At 48.1% G+C, this 21,843-nt stretch overlaps 1 protein-coding gene and 3 pseudogenes across 1 annotated transcript in view; all 4 read left to right on the plus strand.

Annotated features, from left to right (window-relative positions):
* Positions 1-790: 790 nt before the first annotated feature.
* On the plus strand, positions 791-910 carry LOC136661785 (5S ribosomal RNA; annotated as a pseudogene).
* Positions 911-4,309: 3,399 nt separating this feature from the next.
* On the plus strand, positions 4,310-4,429 carry LOC136661769 (5S ribosomal RNA; annotated as a pseudogene).
* Positions 4,430-12,521: 8,092 nt separating this feature from the next.
* Positions 12,522-21,843, plus strand: part of LOC136661527 (IgGFc-binding protein-like) — a 34,025-nt gene continuing 24,703 nt past the window's right edge. Inside the window, exons 1-7 of the mRNA XM_066638811.1 lie at positions 12,522-12,622; positions 14,195-14,223; positions 15,078-15,131; positions 16,003-17,229; positions 17,877-18,226; positions 18,960-19,533; positions 20,982-21,583. Of these exons, the coding sequence (XP_066494908.1) occupies positions 12,522-12,622; positions 14,195-14,223; positions 15,078-15,131; positions 16,003-17,229; positions 17,877-18,226; positions 18,960-19,533; positions 20,982-21,583 (2,937 nt within the window). The remainder of the gene's footprint in view (positions 12,623-14,194; positions 14,224-15,077; positions 15,132-16,002; positions 17,230-17,876; positions 18,227-18,959; positions 19,534-20,981; positions 21,584-21,843) is intronic.
* On the plus strand, positions 14,780-14,899 carry LOC136661908 (5S ribosomal RNA; annotated as a pseudogene).

Raw genomic sequence — 21,843 nt, forward strand, 5'->3', positions numbered from 1 at the left:
TTATGGAAAATGCTGTCCTTTATAGTTTCTTCTGAAAGCCTTCCTGCATGGGCAATCTTGATGGCCACCATAGCCCCTCCCAGTTCTTCTGCATGAACGACAGCACAGTATCTGTTGCATGGAAAAGATCAGAGGGTGCCAGGCAAATCACTTAAAAGTCGCCTATTGTGCGGAGAACAAAAGCCGGCCAGCTTGTGATCTGGGTGGTGGCTTTTTGAAGGCGCAATTATTGCAAGCAAAGGAGCGTGGGGACCTCAGAGTCAGGATTGCAGCAGTACAGGATGGAAGCTGATAACAATGGCAGCCAAGGCTAATGGCAGCCTGGAGGGCCGCACTGACTCTCACCTGGGTCAGTGTCCTTTCAGGCAGTGAGGACAAACAATGGGACGTTGACTTTTGGCTTGAGAACGTCTCTTCAAAGGATGGAGAGGAGTGCCAAACAAAGAGAGGCATTTGGATATGCCTGCAGTCTAGTGAGAAGGCAGGTATCTGGGTGAACACAGTTTCTTTTCAATGGGGAGAGAGGTCCAGATATTTGCAACCAATCGCTGTTGGCCACATAAGCATTTGTTGATGTGATCCCAACCACCTACTTCCAGGCAAGCTAGTGTAGCAGCGGCAAAATGACAGAAAAGATTAGCCACCCTCCCTCCCCATCTTGATTCTTCCTATTTCCTCTTGCTATTTTGCCCCTTTTAAAAATTTTGTTTTGTTTTAAATCCTGTTTTGGAACTTGCAATCATCTCAAACCCCTGAAGGGGCTGCTGAGTCTTTTAAAGGGGGCAACTATGTTAGCAGCAACTGTTACCCTGCACATGCCTGATCTTGTCTGATCTCGGAAGCTAAGCAGGGTCAGGCCTGGTTAGTACTTGGATGGGAGACCGCCTGGGAATACCGGGTGCTGTAGGCGTATACCATAGTCTTTCGAGACTGAAGGTTGCCAACCAACCATGTTTGCTCAATTACTGCTGGTCCTTTGTTGGCCCCTTTCCCAACTATCCAGTAAGCAAAGAACCCACTTTTGAGTCAGTGCACTGGACCATGAAGAGGGCTGGCCCATCCATGAGGCCAACTAAAGTGGTTGCCTCAGGCAGCAGTTTAAGAGGATTGCCCAGTTCTGTCTACCTGCTTTCTTCCTCTGATCATCTTTCTCCTTCCACAATCTGGATTAGATTAAGAAGTGGGGACAGAGAGGAAGAAGAAATGGGGAGGGGAGTGAGTGCTGAGCTGGAATCTTGGAGAGCGAGAGGAGCAGAGGCTTGCACATCATCGGGTGGGGCACAGTATTTGGGATCCCATCTCAGGCATCAGGAGTTATTGGGCTTGCCCTGACCATGAATCCCAGCTGATTCCCAAGAGGAGGGAATCCAAGGACTCAGATGACCTCCCCACCACGATAAGTAGCTGCTTTGTGTGTCTGTGTAATTGTGGAAGCAGACCAGAGTCTGCACTGCAGTGCCAATGACCCCCCCTCCTTTTCAACATGGCAGTCTTGTGCCATCACTGGTCCTTGTCTCAGAATCCTTCCTGTTTTGATGTTATGTTGGCAACCTTCAGTCTCGAAAGACTATGGTATCGCGCTCTGAAAGGTGGTTCTGGAACAGCGTCTAGTGTGGCTGAAAAGGCCAATTCGGGAGTGACAATCCCTTCCACACTGGGAGCAAGTGCAGTCTGTCCCTGGTCTGTCTCCCTGGCTATGGGCCTTCCTTCTTTGCCTCTTTGCCTCTTTGCCTCAGACTGTTGGCAAAGTGTCTCTTCAAACTGGGAAAGGCCATGCTGCACAGCCTGCCTCCAAGCGGGCCGCTCAGGGGCCAGGGTTTCCCACCTGTTGAGGTGGGATCCGGCCATCATGTTTTGATATAGCCAACCAGGAAACTCTGCCCTTATTGGGACCTGCCTACAGTATTTCATTGAGAAGAAGACCTCAAGACATGCTACTCTTGACACTGGGATTTCCTACTGAGTAAAATGAGGATACGACCAAACTCTACAAGACTGAACCTCACACACCCTTGTTCAGAAGTCAGCCCCACTGAGTTCAACGCCAGTAGGAGTGGGGATTATTTTGAGTGCCAATACATAAAAAGACCAGCAGAGGGCGCCTTTGGACTAACATAAATTGGCCCAATTATTTAGACAACTCATGACCTGAACTGCAAGTGAAGCCCTGCAGTGTTACGTTTTTCATTGCAGCAGTCGAAGGCATGGATGGTTTCAGATTATGAGTTAGGGGTAGGAAAGTGAATTATGAATGGTGGCCAGGAGCAGCAGCTCCCCCCCACTTGTCCTCTCTCGCTGCATAGTAGATGGAAAGGAGGGGGGTGGTGTCTACGTGTCAGGGATCAACTTCTCACCTTCACCATTCAAGATGCAGGTTTTTCGAGTGGATGCTTGAAGGACGATGACCGCCCACATCAGTCTTCTCGAAAGGTCTTCATCAAAGGTCTTGCTCTGTATTCTCCTGCAGTAAACTGAAGTAAGGTTGGCAAGGATGCAGGACAGGGCATTTCTCATCCTGAGCCCCATGATGATGGACTTCCCTTTCCCAGGAGGCCCAAATGACCCTAGTACTGCCCATTTGCAAATGATTCCCCCAAACCTCTTTGTTTTGGTTAGCCTGATTTGGGGATTCATCACTTGCGTGGCATCAATATTTGGCCCCCATGTGTTGTTTGCTTGTCTCCTTTTTATTAGTTGGGGGTGTCTTTTTTTTTTTAAAGAGGCTCAACAATTGATTTCATTAAAGGTGTTACAAAAGGGGTGACCAAACTCGCTTAACATAAGAGCCACATATGAATAACTTCAGATATTTGAGAGCTGCAGTATTTAAGAAGCATTTAAAGAACATAAGAAGAACCCCCTTGGATCAGGTCAAAGACCCATTTGGTCCAGCTTCCTGTATCTCACAGCGGCTCACCAAATGCTTCAGGGAACACACTAGACAACAGACACAACCAGCGTCCTGGTGCCCTCCCCTGCATCTGGCAGTCAGAGGAAGCCTGCCTCTACCTTGCACATACCTGCCAGGACTTGTAAACAGTGATGAACTTCTACTCGGAAATTTGTCCAATCCCCTCTTAAAGGCATCTAGGCAAGTGCTGTCACTACTTCCTGTGGCAAGGAGTTCCACAGACTAATTACACGCTGGGTAAAGAAATATTTTCTTTTGTCTTAAATGTATTTTCTCACCATGAACATTAAACTTATGTTGGAATCCAGTGGACTCTGGTAAATAATAATACCTGGTAAATAATAATAAAGCTTGATCATTTTTTTTTACTGTTTTTGTAATGCAAAACAGAACTCAGCCAACATATTTCCACAAGCTGCATATTATATTATATTATATTATATTATATTATATTATATTATATTATATTATATTATATTATATTATATTATATGTCAAAGAGCTGCATGTGGTCTGCAAGCTATGGTCTGGCCACCCCTGATTTGCTACTGTGACAATTCCTTCCGGGGGACTTTTAAGTGACTCATAGAGGTAGGCTGCCTCTGATTGCCAGATGCAGGGGAGGGCACCAGGACGCTGGTTGTATCTGTTGTCTTGTGTGTTCCTGAAGCATCTGGTGGACCACTGTGAGATACAGGAAGCTGGACTAGATGAGCCTTTGGCCTGATCCAGCGGGGCTCCTCCTATGTCCTTATGTTCACTAAAGAAATGCCTACCCAGTTTGACAGTGATCATCTGCTTAGGGCTTGTGAATCAAGCAGAGTGTTAAAAGCTGCGAAGGGGTAATTCATCCGGTGCTGGGGGAAGAAGTGGGGGTGGACCACACTGGGTGACGCCATCAGGAGGTCCGGTCTAGAGGGTTGTACCTCCATCTGCCTGAAGATAACATCCGAAGGTCGCCAGTTCAAGGCCACCGGCACCATGAATGGCGAGACCTTGAAGCAGCTGACAAACTGAGCCAAGTTATTCCACCTGCTCTTTGGAAGGAGCTGCTTGTCAGCCTGTGTGGGAGGAGGCCAGAAAGTGATAACAGACCGCAAAAGTTCCATCTGAAATGTTGTGTGGTTCTTGAAAGATAGAACCTTTCTTTAATTGTAAAAATCCCTACGGGAATTTAAACAGCCTGCCTATGTAAAGCGCCTTGAATTAAAGTCTGAGGAGAAATCTGACGACCAAGAAAGGCGGTATATAAATACCTGTAGTATTTATTATTATTATTATTATTATTATTATTATTATTATTATTATTATTATTATTATTATCATCATCATCATCATCCTCATCCTCATCATCAGGGGAATGACACAAAAATGACTGTCTATAACATTTTTGTCCAGTGTTTCAGCAACTGTTACCCTGCACATACCTGATCTCGTCTGATCTTGGAAGCTAAGCAGGGTCAGGCCTGGTTAGTACTTGGATGGGAGACCGCCTGGGAATACCGGGTGCTGTAGGCTTATACCATAGTCTTTCGAGACTGAAGGTTGCCAACCATTTTTCAGGGATTGACCAAGTCACTGCTTTTCTCTTGCCCAAGAACATGAAAGAAGCATCATGAAGGTGAAGAACAGTGGGCTGGCATAGGGTTTATTATCCCAGGTTCCGCAAGGCTTGTTGCAGGAGAATGGCCCTTCCTCACCCCGAAGGTCACCTGCACGCAGAGGGGATGGGACCAGAGACAAAACAGGCTACATGGAAACTGCCAATCATAGGGGGTGACACCCTTACCACACTGGGTGACAGCAACTCTAGTGACACCACTGAACCAGTATGGCAGTGACTGGAACATGTGTCATAAGCCCTAAGGCCATAACATGCAATTGAACAAAGCAGAAGGAAGGTTTCTGTGCACTCACTATGACACCATAGAGAGGGATGCCATTGTGAAGAGGAAGAAATATCCCTTGTCTATGCGCTCCTGCTGCATCGTGGGAGAGTGAGGGATTGAGCTGTCTGTCAGCACAAATCCCACAACTTTGGCAGTGTGACTGTGATAACATCCTGGGTGCTGTTCCCATCCCACCCTTCTTTACTTATTGTAAAAAGCTTTGCTCCATTATATTATGTGCCAGATCCCACAAGCATCTAGGAGTTCTTTTGTATTATAGGAGAGGACATAGATCTAGAAGACTGATGGGCCAGCCAGGCCACCCATTGATTGCAAAGGAAAACCCACAGAACCCAATGATTTGAGCAATCACAGGGAAAAAAAGCAATGGACATCAGAAAAGAGGCAAGGTTGAAGTGTGGGAATTCAACACAACCCACTCCATTGCCACACCCTATTAAAGCTATAAATCATACCAAAAAATCAACTTTAGATTTATTTGTTGTTTTCAATTTTGTTGATCCATTTTTTCAATAGGTGTGTTTAGTTAGAAGTTTACTCTAAGTGCATTCCTAAGTCAATATGCACAGCTTTGTAGCCGTAACATAACATTGGCTGCATACTGCCTGTCGTATAGACCTTGGGAAAGATGGTTGCCTGGATATCACCGTAGGCCCCTAGGCAAACTTCTCAGCTGGCCTCCTGATGAAACGGATGCTTCTTCACAGATCAAGTCCAATTTAAAAAAAAAAAACGTTTAAAAGGCAACACCCAAGTGCGCCTGCTATGACGTCACTGCTGCTGTTGTGGAAGAGATCTTGGCCTGCCATTCAACCTCACTCCTTCTTGACAATGCTACTGGAGTACGTAGGACAAAGTGTGGTGCTGCAAGGTTAACCAGCACAGCATAAGAACAGCCCCACTGGATCCGGCCATAGGCCCATCTAGTCCAGCTTCCTGTATCTCACAGCAGCCCCACCAAATGCCCCAGGGAGCACACCAGATAACAAGAGACCTGCAAAGCTTCCTGGGAATTGTAGTTAAGATCATAAGAACAGCCCCACTGGATCAGGCTATAGGCCCATCTAGTCCAGCTTCCTGTATCTCACAGCGGCCCACCAAATGCCCCAGGGAGCACACCAGATAACTACAGTATAACTAGGTCTGAATATGGTTGTTTAGGGATTTCTAAAGTACTTGACTATGTAATCCATTGGTTTGTAGGGCTTAAAGCCAGGCCAAAACTTCTGGGGTTGGGGTGTCTGTCACCACCTCCTTACTTGCTACCTTCTCTGTTTTGTCTCTAATGTCCTGGATTCAGATAGGAAGACAAGAACAAAGTGAAAGATGAACATAGATGACAGGTGCGTGGTGTGCCCAAGCATCCGAGAAAGGGGTAGATTAAAAAATAATAAATGACTTTGATTGAATTTGTGAAATTTATGAAATGTATTGAAAATGAAATGAAAAATAAAATACTTCTTTACCCAGCATTTAATTAATCTATGGAACTCCTTGCCACAGGATGCGATGATGGCATCTGGCTTAGGTGGCTTTAAAAGGGAATTGGACAAACTGGTGGAGGAAAGGTCCATCCCAGACTACGAGCCAATGGTGGGTATGAATAACCTCCTGGTTTTAGAAGTAGGACACCTCAGAATGCCGGATGCAGGGATCTTGATATCTAGTGTGCTTCTGGTAGACCACTGTGAGATACAGGAAGCTGGACCAGATGGACCTTTGGCCTGATCCAGCAGAGATCTTCTTATGCTCTTATGAAATTATCCATCTCCAGAATGACACTATCTCTGCATTTTTCTCAAGTGCTGGTCAGTGTATTATTTCTAGATAGAATTTCAAACAATGAAGTTCTCAGGGAATTTCCTCTTGCTTCTAGCATAAGCGTTGGGTTGATGCGTTTTATTTCTAGATGTAGGGTGCAGTTTCTACAAGGAGATTGGCATGAAAATCACAGCAAGGGTCCCATAGGAAAGAAAGCGACTGTGGTTTGGTCTGTAGGTCTGGGATGATTGGGATGTTGCTTCAGGCTCCAGTGGGACGACATACACTTGTCAGTAGGCAAGGCGCAACTGCTTATTTGCTTAACACCTTCAGCTAACATACTGACGTTTCTGTTTGCTTTTGCTTTGAGTAATGTAAATGTACACAGATATTATGAGCAATGTAAATTCCCCAGTGATAATTTTGGCTACGGGCCACACACAGAGAACAGCAGGAACTCTCAGACATGTAAGTGAGCTATGACGTTCCCATTAAGGTTGAGATTCTGGGACTGATCTCTCTCTCTTCATATGTTCTCCTTTGAGATTTCCACCAAAACATTTTGTCTAAGGCTAGTCTGATGGGAGCCTTGTGTTTTGGTTTTGTTCCATCGACATAAAGATACACTGGTCATATGCATTCTGTATGCCAGCCCTATATATGTGGTAAGGTCCTTGTGAGTCATAGAATGTTAGAGTTGGATGGGACCTTGGAGGTCATCTAGTCCAACCCTCTTTTCAGTGCAGTGCAGGCAACTGCTACACAGCATCCTTGACCAATGGTCATCCATGCCTCTGCTTGAACAACATCCTATGCGGGAGAGCCCACAACCCTCCAGAACAGATTGGACAACTCTTAGAGTTTGGAAAGACATCCTTACATCTAGCCTAAGTCAACTTCCCTGTACTGCACTTTTAAATTGTCACTGGATCCCAATGTCTGCAGGGAAAAGGGTGCACCCAGAAATTTGCCTGCAGGATATAGAGGGCGATGGTAGAGCCAGTGGTATGTCTAGGGTGTGGCAAGTGGGGACATCTGCCTGGGTCACCACTTGAAAAGGGCAGAGAGTAATTGCATTGTCACAGATACGTGAAATTGATGTGAAATTGATCGATGCAATGCAGCCTCAAGAAACCCAGCTGGGTAACATTCCTTGGCCCTTTAATATAGGCAAGGTGTTCAGACACAACCAGATACATTTCACCTGGCTTAAAGAAACTGATCTGGCATCCCTTGGTATTCTCAGGTGTTTCTCCTGGGGGGGGGAAATGTTGCAATTAACCTCAGGTTGTGCTTTGTGTGAGATGTCAGTGCCAGCCTCAGGGATGTACAGAACTCCTCCCCATTTGGGGAAATTTTATTTGCCTTGAAGGAAGTCGTTTGGCTTTCTTTTGAAAATTCTCAGAAGCAGCTCCTTGGAGGATCCCTGGCGTTCATGTTAAATGTTGGTGTTTGAGAAATGTTGGTGCTAACCTTCAAAAACACCAGAGAAACTCTTGCCCACTCTCCTCCTCTCTGCTAAGGCTGGTTCAAGATCTCTAGGCCTTTGAGATGGTATGCCGAATGCTGCCCCCTGGCGACGCACCTGCCTCTGATCTTCGAGTTGGAAAAGGAAGCGAGGGGCAGAGCAGAGGCATGTAGGAGAACAGGGTGAGCACGGAGGAGTGACTTCTCCATGCTTCCTCTTCCACTTCAGCCTCTTGTCCGATTGAGGGAGTGGGATGAGACGGAGCTATGTGGGTAAGTTGGCAGGCAGAGTTGCCTCCTGGTTCTATTCTGTTGCTTGTGGCGACTGCCTCAGTTGGCCTCATTGATGGGTCAGCCCTGCCCTCCATACTTTCTCCTCTGCTCCACTCTTCTCCTCCTATCTGAATCCATGATACGTGAAACAAGGAAGAATAGGTAAAAGCAGGCAGCGATTGTTACCCTGCACATGCCTGATGTTGGAAGCTAAACAGGGTCAAGCCTGGTTAGTACTTAGATGGGAGACCACATGGGAATACCGGGTGCTTTAGGCTTATACCAGGGGTGTCCAAAGTTTTTGGCAGGAGAGCCACATCAGCTCTCTGACACTGTGTCGGGGGCTGGGGAAAAAAAGAATTAATTTACATTTAAAATTTGAATAAATTTACATAAGTTTACATAAATGAATATATTAAAGATGAACTTATATGAATGAATGAAGGTCTTGCAATAGTTCAAAGCCTATAAAAGGCCTTGCACAAGCAAGGCTGGCCTTTCCTTTGCTGCCGCTACTGCATCACAGACGTGAAACAGCAAGCAGTGCAGGAAGCCCTCATCCCATAGCTCATGCAAGAAGTCAAAAAGTCACCCTCACGCTGAGAGCAGTTGCGTTGGGCCAGTGCGGGCTCCAACAAATCTCTGGAGGGCCAGAGGCTCATTGGAGACTGGGGGCTCCCTGAGGGCCGCAATGAGAGACCTCGAGGGCCGCATGTGGCCCCAGGGTCAGGGTTTGGGCACCCCTGGCTTATACCATAGTCTTTCGAAACTGAAGGTTGCCAAGCAGTCAGGTAAGAGGAAGCTGAGGGCAATTGGGGGGGGGGGGGGAGGAAGGAAGTATTTTAGCAATTTGAAACAGAATTGGGAATATGCACCAGGAGGAACTAGAATCTATGCAAATTGATTGCACCAGGACCCTTTGTTTAGGTGCAGTCAGCCTTAAACCTTAGATTTAAGATAAGTGCTATTGGCACAGGGGGAGAAAGTAAACAGAGAAGTATTTGTGCCACCTGCTCTAATTAAGAACAATGGCAAGTGACGCTTATAATTGTGCAAATCAGGGGCCGCTTTCATTGTCTAGTCTAAGCAGGAAAACCAGGGATAGGATAATTCCCATCTGATTTGAGCTGCTTGTTTGTTTGTGCTTATGACCAGGATATTGACCAATCCTGGTCAGTGAATATGGGCTGCTTAGGCTGGGATTGTCACACTTTGCTCACTCCGTCATTATGGGGTTTTCACATGACGTCCTCCATCCATTGTCCTCCTATCCGCACTTATTCATCTCATTTTTTAAGCCGTTTCTGCCCAACCTTGCATATACGCAACGGAATCACATGTGCCCACCTGTGGGCTGGGCAAAAATGGGTTTTAATGCAGAAAATCCACCTTCTTTGGAATCAATGGTGCAAGAATGCGATGACCTCACGCGCGGTCTGCTGGTAGCGCTGCAGGTGAGAGGTGTGTGTTCTGACACAACGGACCACAGCAGAAACAGTGATGGAGGGAGGGGTCAAAGGGACTACGTTCATCCCCTGAAACATGCCAACTGCACAATCCAGGGCATGTCTACTCTGAAGTAAGTTAAGTGAGTGCAATGAGGTCTACTCTCTGGCAAACGTATATAGGATTACACCTAAAATGTACAGCAGAAGGAACATTGACATTCTGCATGTGACCGCAAATACAAAAAAAACAAAAACTGGGTGGCCTCCAAGAGGTGCTTTGCGATCATTTGTTTTGAATGTCCCAAACCTCAGCGAGCCCTGCCGAGGGCTGCGCGGGGCTCCCCGCACCTCCTGCAACGTCCTACAGCCCTGTGTGAGTAAAAGCACCCCCTCACCCCCCCCCTTAGCGGCACGATCCTGGGGATCGCGTCCCTGCCCTTGTCCCTCCCCCGCAAAAACTTACTAAGGGAGTAAATCTCCCTATGAGAAACCCTGCCCTAGGTGTAAATGAAGTCACTCCGACTACAGAGAGCAGCCTTACTCGGAACAACACACATTTTACAGAAATATCTAGGAATGTTCCAGGTCCTTGGGAAGGACCCATTTCTCCAACAGGCGAAATCCAGCCACCAGCATCCGGTGGGCTGCGCAGAAGAAAGATACGGATGTTTCACATCATTCCTGTTGCATGCTGGGAAAGGCATTTCTGCTGAATTTTTGCATGGCTCAAGAGCTTTGCTGGGGGGGGGAAGCGAATTCAAACATCTGACAGCCTTATTTCTCTATCTAATACAACAGAGCACAGCTGGCAACAGTTAATGCCTTATCATCACCCAGTGAGTTATGTGGCCAAGGGCAGGTTTGAACTCATGTCCCATTTGGACACTGTCAGTCTGGCTTCTGTCTTTCTGGCACAATTCATGGGATAGCAGTCAAGCTTCCGCCCCCCCCCCCCCCAGCATTTTAGTTGACCTGGCTTATAAGAACATAAGAACATAAGAACAGCCCCACTGGATCAGGCCATAGGCCCATCTAGTCCAGCTTCCTGTATCTCACAGCGGCCCACCAAATGCCCCAGGGAGCACACCAGATAACAAGAGACCTGCAAGGCTTCCTGGGAATTGTAGTTAAGAACATAAGAACAGCCCCACTGGATCAGGCCATAGGCCCATCTAGTCCAGCTTCCTGTATCTCACAGCAGCCCACCAAATGCCCCAGGGAGCACACCAGATAACAAGAGACCTGCATCCTGGTGCCCTCCCTTGCATCTGGCATTCTGACATAGCCCATAGCCCAGGCTTGTGTTGGATTTCCCGAACCCAGCTCTGCCCTGACAGCTGGGGTGTCCCTCCCTCCTCAGTCTTGGTCAGGTGTTGTTCATCAGATTTAACGAGGCATCTTGGCTTGCTTTTCCATATGTGCATATGGTGCTACTGGAGAAGCAAATGTCGAGATCAAGCAGGGCTGGGCCAGTTTGTCTTAGAGCTTTCGGAAGGAAAGAATGCATGTGCACTGGGCACTGTATCCAGGAACTCTAATCCATCGCTTCTCCCCACACAGAGGTCCGTTTACATAGGAGTGTGTTTGCCAGTTCAAGTCAGGTTTGAGAAGCATCTAGCCGGACTCTTCTGGAAGCTAGTTTAGACCCTCTGATGATATAGCAGGCTTTCTTCTTATGGTTTGAAATGGAAGCAGTCACCCAAGGCTCTCCATGGCTTGGAAGCTATTTGGGTGACTTGTAACCAGTTCTAGAGAGCCATCGGCAAGACTCTTAATCCTCTTGCTAAACACGGTTTAAGTCAATAGTGGATTAAGAAGCCGTGACCATTGGGATCCCTTCCCATCCCGTGTGAAAGAAGATGACAATTATTGACCCAATGGCTCAGCAAACTCTTTGGTTCTGAGAAATGTTGGACTAAGAGGCGTGGCTGTGTTGGGGAGCGAGGGGATGATGGGGTTGGTGGAGGACATAATGGGGCAGGTTGGGTGGAAAGGAGAAACAAAACTGGGTTGTTGGGGATGCGGGTGGAGATGTTTAAGAAAGAACCAGCCTCATTATTCTCCAAACTCTGAGCAAAAGGTGAGCATGAGGTTGCTAGATTGTCTTGTGACCATAGGAAACTGGCACCCTGGGTAGCTAGCATCTATACATAGTATCTAGAACTTTATGGTATCACTAAGGACTAGCGACACAATCCCCCCCCCCATCTCAGATGCTGTGTTATGATGCAGTCATAACACTGGCAATAGAGTCATGGTCTGGCATGCGCAGTTGTGTGCACTTGGGAGGGTCTTCTGCGCGTGCTCAAATTCACTGAGCCCATCTTCAGGCGTTGACAAGGAGCTTCTTCAGACTTTGTGTTGAGATGAGGGCATTGTGGCACTCAATTCAAACAGCTGAGAAGCTGTGGCATCACTCAGGGATGCAGGGATGACACCAGTGGGGGGGTGACACCAAAAGCCCAGTTATACCCACCCAGTAGACCTGAACTTCCAGTTGATCTGGCCTCTATTTTTCACTCCCCATGAGGTCAGGTCTACCCAAAGGGAGGGTGGGACATGGCCTGCCAAGCAAATGAGGCATACCCAGAGCAAATGCAGTCATGGGAATGTCATCATGAATTACTGCACTGGGTGACCCCAACTCTGAGAAGAAAAGGAAGATGCACAGAGGAGGAAACCACCTGCAGAAATCACCTGCAGGGACATTTTGAAGCAGAGGGAGAAGAAAACAAAAGATAAATATCAGTGATGAGTGAGTTCTATTTTGGGGGCCACCACCAGCAAGCACTTGCTCACATGTGTACCAATGTGGGCAGCTTCATCAAACTGCAAGAAGTATTTGACAGCAGGTAGCCTTCCAAGGCATATACAGCTAGCTCCACCAAGGTGACCCTCCAAGAACAGGTCTCAAATATAGCTATTTTTTCATAGGGTGGGATCCTACTAGTCATGGCTCCTTAGTCCTGACAGAAAGAGTCCATAGGCAATCAGGCCTCAAATGCTCAAGTTTGATCTCAAACTGGTGCTCTACTTTTGTCCCACAGTTGCCTAGTTCAATTTTCCCAAATACAACATGGTCATATTATTCATCTATAGCCAATTGTTCTCTTCTCATGGAACTCAGACATGGGGGATCCTGGGTGGTCACCTCCCCAGACACTGACCAACTAAGAACTTCAGCAAAGTGGCCACATCCTGCACCCTCAGATCATGGCGTGTGGTCCCATAACCGGATTTGTTGTGATAGTTTGATCACTATGGCAAAGGAATGGGAACCATCATGCACCTTTTGATTGTATAAGACCATATTTTGCTTTCTGATTCCTCTGTCTTATTTTGCCTTCCATTTTCTTTTGATGGTAAGTTGCCTTGGGGTACCAAAGGCAGGGTAAAAACTGGATGTTATATACATATCTATAGGAGGAGATATGAGACCGACCTCCCACCACCACCACTACCCAAAGCTCCCAAGTACAGAGTTTCCCCTTAAGCTTCCCTTGATGGAACTATGACTTCAATGCATGAAAATTCAAAAGCACACGAATTTGGTCATAGTCACTTGAACTATGTGAATACTTGTGACTGCTGCCCCCTAAGGCCTAGGAATGGAATAACATGGCCATGCTGAACAGGCTCTCAACCATTTTCAACCACTGGGCCATGGCCCTTTGGTGTGCCACAAGTGGTTCACAGGTGTGCTGCAGGAATTTGGGGGAAGGTCATTTATTAGTAGGGCCCATGGGGGGGGTGAGCCCCCCACAGGCAGCATGGTGTGCCTTGTCAATTGTCAAAAACCTGATGGTGTGCCTTGACAATTTTAGTGCCTTGAGATGAAAAAGGTTGAAAATCCACACTCCAGGTGCATGTAAAAGTTGACACTTTCAAGTTACCCCCACCTGAAAGAAAATGCACTGTAGACCAAAAAGGAAATATCTACCATCTCTTCGCAAGTGTTGTGAAAGAAGGTAAGTTTTGACCACCAACAGGACTAGCAGATTTAAAAAAAATCTGAAGCTGAAAGCTGCCATCAATGCATCCTGAATCTAGAAATAAACTCCACTGATCACAGTGGGTTTTACTTTTGTGTGAACAAAAAGGCCCTAAAGATGAGGTTCTTTAGGGGTTGCAGAAGTTCATTTTGTTTCCCTTGGATGAAGTCCCAGGTTTATTCTAAAAGGTGTCACTCTCTCAGCTCCTAATCCCTTTGTCCACACAAACTAAAGTCCCCATTAACTAATCCAAACCTAACCATTTCAACAGGCTTCCACGGAAAGGAGAATGGAACTTGTGCTGACCCAAATCCGTGCTCAGTGCCCCTCCTTCAGGACACGATGACTCAGCCTCTCCTGCACACACACACATCTGTATGTGCCTCCTTCCCACGTTGGGGACTTCCTGCTATATAAACTTGGCTGGCGCAGGTGTGGAGACCGGCAGGTGCTCCCCAAAGGTAGGTGCTTTTAGGCATTCCAGCAACCTGTGAGATGGACATTGATGTGCGATGGAACTCAGGGGGCTACATTTCCTTCTCTCTCTGCATTGTCCAATGCAATCAGGCTTATCAATTAGTAGGGGCTTCAATTAATGGCGTCTGCATACATATGCATGAGATATAGGATTTTTTGGAGACAACCCAAAGCTAGCCAAAGAATCACCCCTTCCTGCTAGCCTCAAATGGCCACTGTGGGGAGGGGGAAGGGAATCCCTTTGCATCCATGGCTGCTTCCACCTTCAGACTGGCAAGTAAAGGGTGGGGGCAGATCTGTGAGAGTAGGGGGCTGGCAGGGAGGAGAGGGAGGTGCTGGCAAACTTCTCAGAGTTCAGACACATTTAGAGCCTTGGAGTTTTGAGAAGTTCTTTCATGGTAGGAAGGCTTTCTTTGAAGTCCTGAAGTTTGTCCCAAACCCAAACTTGGAAAAGTTCACTGGCTTCTCTCCTGGGAACAGAATTCCAGGCTAGATGGAGCTTGGTGTGGTCCTGAAAATCATTTCTTGGGTTCAGAAATGACTAGCAGCAACTGTTACCCTGCAGATGCCTGATCTCCTCTGATCTTGGAAGCTAAGCAGGGTCAGGCCTGGTTAGTACTTGGATGGGAGACCGCCTGGGAATACCGGGTGCTGTAGGCTTATATCATAGTCTTTCGAGACTGAAGGTTGCCAACCAACCAGAAACTGCACAGGGCTGCATATGTGCCCCTACGGTGGCAATGGTTCATAAATTAGGCCGTGAAGGTGGACCGCCACTGCCCTAGAATGATAACCTGCCCCATGGCCCTGAATCATTCACCCTTCTCTTTCTTTGCAGTCATGGGGGCAAGGATGCTGCTTCCAATCACCGTTGGGCTGGCGCTGCTGGGTGGTAAGTAGGAAATTCGCTGTCGTCCCAGGTCTGTAAATACACTGGCATAGGAATATCTGGTGATGGGTAACCAAGGATTCAGGCATGTGCCAAGAGAATAGTGGGCAGCAGGTTGGTCATCATGTAGCTGAGGAGCAGATCATAGTGGAAATGGAAAAGGTGCAAAAGAGAGTGACTAAGATGATTACTGGGCTGGGGCACCTTCCTTATGAGGAAAGGCTACGGCGTTTGGGCCTCTTCAGCCTAGAAAAGAGATGCCTGAGGGGGGACATGATTGAGACAGACAAAATTATGCAGGGGATGGACAGAGTGGCTAGGGAGATGCTCTTTACACTTTCACATAACACCAGAACCAGGGGGCATCCACTAAAATTGAGTGTTGGGAGAGTTAGAACAGACAAAAGAAAATATTTCTTTACTCAGCGTGTGGTCGGTCTGTGGAACTCCTTGCCACAGGATGTGGTGATGGCGTCTGGCCTGGACGCCTTTAAAAGGGGATTGGACAAGTTTCTGGAGGAAAAATCCATTACGGGGTACAAGGCATGATGTGTATGTGCAACCTCCTGATTTTAGAAATGGGCTGTGTCAGAATGCCAGATGCAAGGGAGGGCACCAGGATGCAGGTCTCTTGTTATCTGGTGTGCTCCCTGGGGCATTTGGTGGGCCGCTGTGAGATCCAGGAAGCTGGACTAGATGGGCCTATGGCCTGATCCAGTGGGCCTGTTCTTATGTTCTTATGTAAGATGCTAGTGTCTCTGCTGAGATTGGCCATGATTCAGAACAAATGAAATATGCTTCAGGCTCCCTATGCATGCATTTATGTACACACACACACACCCCACTATTTTCCTGCTTCTTTCACTCATTCCAGGCCTCCAGGCTGTAAGTCCCCTTGGCCGGGAGTTCATCACAGCCTTCATGCAGAACTACAAGCTGGACTACTCTCATGCTCACTTCCAGCTCTTCGTCTCCAGCTACGCGCCCTCCACCAGTTTCACCGTCTCCATCTCCAAATCCCGATTCCGACGGTCCTTCCTCCTTGCCCAGAGTCAGACAGTGGCAGTGAAGATTCCAGCTTTTGTGGAGATGGGTGGCACTGCAAGAGCCTGCTATGCCGTCGTGGTGCAAGCCAACCAGGACGTCACCGTGTTGGCCCTGAACTCCAAGGACAGGTCGACAGACACTACCATTGTCTTCCCTGTCCAGAGCCTAGGTACGGAGTACTATGTCCTCACTCCAGCTGGAGAGGCACCGGAGACATATAAGGAGTTCTCCATCATTGCTTGGCGTGATCATGTTGCAGTAGAGATCCACCTCAAGGGTAGCGTGAGATTCCAGGAGCGCATCTACCCAGCAGGCAGCAAGCTGACTGTCTCCCTTTCACCCTTTGAAGCCATCCAATTCCAGAGCCGGCAAGATCTCTCCGGCACGTGCATCCGATCCCTGAAGCCAGTGGCGGTGCTGAGTGGACACAGCTGTGCCTACAAGAACACCAAGTGCAACCATGTGGTGGAACAGCTGCTGCCGGTCTCTAGCTGGGGCCAGGCCTTCTTTGTCCTCCCGCTCTCCTTCCAGAAGAAGTATGACCTTGCGTATATTGTCACCTCCCAGACCACCCTCCTCAACTGTGTTTCTGGTGGAACTCATAAGAGCTACAACCTCAAAACCGGGCAGGTAATTCAGTTGGAGGTCACACATTCATCCCCCATCTACATCACAGCCAATGTTGGCATCCAGGTCTTCTTCTTCTGCACAGGGGGTGTCCACAATGGCGTGACCTTTGACCCCTTCTTCCTGAGCATACCAGACGTGTCCAGTTATTGCTCATCCTACACTCTCAGGGACCAGGTGGGTTTTGAGAATTACGCACTCATTGTCGCCAAGACGGCCGCCGCCACTGGCATCACCATGGACAGGCGCTCATTGGGCAGAATCTCTTGGATGCAGATTCCGGGAACAGAGTACTCCTGGGGCGAGTACAACCTGGGTAAAGGAGACAGTGACCATTCCGTGGAGCACCCCAACATCCCCTTTGGACTGCTGAGTTTTGGTGTTGCCTATGAGAATGGCTATGGTGCAGCTGCATTGTGCCGAAGTGGTGAGTGATGGGGGGGGTATGAAGGTGGGGGTCATCAGCATAGTAGATAGATAGAGACAGGAAGGCAATGTGGTGGAGTGTTGGACACAGACTGGGGAAATCTGGGAATGAATCCTTAGTTGATCTTGAAGCTGTCTGCATGACCTTGGGCAAATCAATCTCTTTTAGTCTATCTGTTGGTGTGAAGACAAAATTCAATCATCGTTTTGTACATTACCTTCAGTTCTTTGGATGAAGGGTGGGATAGATAGATAGATAGATAGATAGATAGATAGATAGATAGATAGATAGGGTAAGTTTGTTTTGGTCCCTTTGTTTTGTGTTTGGGAGAATAGCAAGAGAGAGAGAGCGTGGAGAAGAGAGTGGTGGGCTAGAGAGTCAGAGGTGCTCTAGCCCTGCACTCTTCTGTCCTCCATACTTTCTTTTCTGCTCTATTTCCATCTTTCTTTCTAATTTGGGGGTGGGGAGGAGGCAGAGAAGTGGTGCTGGTTGCTGTACTGTCTTGGTAACACTGGGCCAACCCTGTTTCTACTGAAACATTCAGAGCGGCCAACAACCAATTGAAAAGATACAACCCGCTTAAAAATGTAGACTACCAACAATGAATTAATGATCAGTTACGCTGACAACTTGCTTTTTCTCACTAGCCTCTCAACCAGCCCCCAAACCTTCCTGCAGTTCCATCCAGTGCCGAAAGAAGGAGACTTGCCAGATAAAGAATGGCCAACCGGTGTGTGTGGCCCAGTCGAGGGCCATCTGCTGGGCCCTGGGTGACCCCCATTACCAGACTTTTGACAAACGGTACTACAACTTCATGGGCACCTGCACCTACACCCTGGCCAAGACCTGTGGCCCAGACACGACCCTCCCGGCCTTCCACGTCACAGCCAAAAATGAGAACCGGGCCAGGCTGAGTGTGTCCTTCGTGGGATTTGTGACTGTCCAGGTCTATGGGAAGAACATAAGTATGGCCCGAAATGAGTATGGCTTTGTCAGGGTAAGGATCGGGTTTCTCTCCTGGGGTTGTAGCATGAACCTGTGCCCAGTGTGGACATGTAGAATTGATGATCCACCAAAGCAAACACAGCCTGCCCAGCAGCTTTGGCTGCCAGATGCTCGACCAACCTTCCCTTCCCATTTATGAAGTCCCAGGCAGGAAGCAAAAGCAGGCAGTTGACTAAGTCTCCAATGACCTACTAGTTATGGCTGTTAAGCTGTGGCTGGCTTGGAAATTTAGGCTTGATCTTGCCTAGAGTCCTGCAAGTCTTGTCCAGGAGGCTTACTAACATGGCTCTAGAGCAGCCATTTTCAATCGGTGTGCCGTAGCACATTGGTGTGTTGCAAATGGTCCACAAGTGAACCACAGGAGTTTGGAGGAGGGATATTTATTAGTAGGGCCATTGGGGTGTGTGATCCCTCACCAGAAACGCAGTGCGCCTTGTCAATTATAAAAAACAAACAAACCTGATGGCGACTTGAAAATCACCTGGTGATGGACAGCCTTTGTTCCTTACAATTCCTGGTTTGGAAAGGGGGTGGCAGAGAGAGAGAGAGAGAGAGAGAGAGAGAGAGAGAGAGAGAGAGAGAGAGAGGAATTGTGGAGGAGAAAAGAATGGTGAGCAAGAGTGCCTTCTATTCTCCTATCTTTCACACTTCCTATTCAGCCTCTTTCTCCTCTTCCTTGGTTTGCTCCCAGCACCATGTCAAACCATAACAATTGCCGTCACCAGGTGAACAACCAGCGCTCCCGGCTCCCCATCTCCTTGACGGATGGGAAACTGCGGCTCTACCAGAGCGGGAATTCTGTCTTCCTTGAGACGGACTTCTCACTGAAAGTCTCCTACAATTGGAGGAGCCGCCTGGAGGTCGAGATCTCAAGCAGCTTCTCGGAGAACGTTTGCGGCCTGTGCGGCAACTACAACGGTGACCCCGCCGATGACTTTGCGACCCCGAAAGGCACCCTGGCCCCCAGCCCTGTAGAGCTTGGGCAGAGCTGGAAGGTGAAAGACGACGACCCTTTCTGCTGGGATGACTGTCATGGAGGCTGCAAAAAGATCCCGTTGGAGGTGCTCGTTGGGTATAAGGTGGTGCCTTTCTGTGGCTGGATCAGCAAAAAGGAGGGGGGCCCATTCAGCCGATGCCACTCTGTCATTGATCCAGAGATCTTTGTGGACAACTGCGCCTATGACCTCTATTTCTATGAGGGCCACAGGGAGACTCTGTGCCAAGCTTTGGCGAGCTACGCAGATGCCTGTCAGCGAGAAGGCGTCATCTTATCTGACTGGCGGATACTCACAGGCTGCCGTGAGTAGAACAAACGGGTTATGACCCAATAGCTGCTATTCTGTTTTTATTACAGGTTTTCAACACCGTCAAAATAATGGCAATTTAATCCAAGCATCTATTTTATTATTTTTATAGTTATGTATTTAGCCACATGAACCATTTGGTAAACCACTCTGTCTGAAAGCAGTGCATCAATATTCTTAACAGTAGTAAAGATATATATTTAATATGTAATATATTTCTTAAATGCAGGTTGCGTATCCCTTATCTCAGGGCTTTCCAAACTGTGGGCCACACCCTACTGGTGGGTTGCTAGCTCACGTGCGGTGGGTCACAACCTGGGCCTTCCCACCTGCCCTTGCTCCAGTTTGGCTCCAAATTGGAGCCATTCCAGAAAGTGAATTACTCACCAGGAGGGTGGGGAGGCCTCTTTGGGTCCTGTTAGTCTGGCGACCCACTCTGCAGGCCTCTGTGGGGCTCGGAATGGCCCACAGCAACCTTGGAAAGCCACTTCTGATTTTTGGAAAGCCAAGTTTGCTTCTGAAATCCAAAACTGACTTTCCCAGGCTTCTGCAGGCCATTCTTAGTCCTGCAGATCAGTAGAATAGGTTGTTGAACTGGTGCCTCCCCACCTTCCCAGTAAGCCATTCCCATGTCACAAACCACCACAGAGAGCACGCGGTGGGTCGCGGTGCCAAGAAGATTGGGACCTTTTGCCTTATAGGAAATTCCAAAATCCGAAATGCTACAAAAATCCAAAACTTTTTGTCTGCTGTTTGTGTTTGCTGTTGTTTTAACAGCTGATAAAGGTATTCTAGTGATGCTACTGGGCTGAATGCATTTATTTTCCCCACTGTATTAATGGTACCTCATTTTTTTTTTTAGTTACTTATGTATGAATAAGACTTGGGTCCCATCCCCAAGACATCTCATTAGGCATATGTAAATACTCCAAAATCCCCCCAAATCCAAAACGCTTCTGGTCCCAAGCATTTTGGATCAGGTGTACTCAATCTGGATATATTTATTAAGAATAAAATATTATTATTAAAAATAAGCAGTATGAGCAGCGGTCAGAATAGTGTGAAACTGCTGTGAAAGTATATCTGCCGCCATGTACTTCCAGTCTCTCTGCTGGGAACGATGCGTGAAAGCACCCTAAATGCAGGTCCTGATGAAGAAGTCAAGTATGAGCTGTGACAGTGCAACTGTTACCCTGCACATGTCTGATCTCGGAAGCTAAGCAGGGTCAGGCCTGGTTAGTACTTGGATGGGAGACCGCCTGGGAATACCAGGTGCTGTAGGCTTATGCCATGATCTGGGAAGCTAAGCAGGGTCAGGCCTGGTTAGTACTTGGATGGGAGACCGCCTGGGAATACCAGGTGCTGTAGGCTTATACCATAGTCTTTCGAGACTGAAGGTTGCCAACCAGTGCCGCGGTGACCCTCTTGTTCCTTCGCTTTCAGCTCTACCCTGTCCTGAGAACAGTCAGTACCAGACCTGTGGCTCTGCGTGCCCTGCCACCTGCAACGACCAAGCGGTGCCCACAAACTGCTCCTCTTTACGTTGCGTTGAGACCTGCCAATGCAATGAGGGCTTTGTGTTGGATGCGGGAAAATGCATCCCCAAGAGTGCCTGCGGGTGCGTTTTCGAGGGTCGCCTCTTTGCGCCCAATGAGCAGTTCTGGGGAGACAGCGCGTGTACTAAACGCTGCACCTGTGACTCACAGAGCAAACAAGTGACGTGCCAGGCGGCCAGCTGCAAGGCTGGGGAACAGTGCGCCGTGGAGAACGGGATCCGGAACTGCTATCCGGCTGGCTACTCCACCTGTTCTGCCACCGGTTACTCCCACTACCACACTTTTGACGGTCAGAGTTTCAACTTCCAGGGGACGTGCCTCTACAAGTTGGCCGGTTTAAATAAGAAGAGTCAGGACTTGGTCAATTTCCAGATCTTGGTCCAGAACTCACGCCAAGGTGGCTGGTCCATGTCCCTCAACAAGCTGATCAAGGTGCAAGTGTACGGTTTGGAGATCACCATCAGCTGGGCTTACCGGGGAAAGGTCATGGTGAGTCCAAGACAGCCTGCTTCTGGGAGACAGTGAGTTGTGGCCCAATAGCCTAGCAGCCCATGTGTGCATGTCAGAGCACATGCTCTCAACGAAGCTTGTACGTGTGGATGACTTTTGGGGAGGGGGACTTAGTTCAGAGGTAAAGCTCATGCCTTGTACGCAGAAAGTGTCAGATTCGATCCCTATGAAAGGCCTACACTGTTCCATTTGTGCCAGTGCAGAACCTCAGAACAGGTAAGGGCTTCTCTGAGCAGCAC

This window comes from Tiliqua scincoides, chromosome 10 (genome assembly GCF_035046505.1).
Source record: "Tiliqua scincoides isolate rTilSci1 chromosome 10, rTilSci1.hap2, whole genome shotgun sequence".
In the NCBI taxonomy this organism is placed as follows: Eukaryota; Metazoa; Chordata; class Lepidosauria; order Squamata; family Scincidae; genus Tiliqua; species Tiliqua scincoides.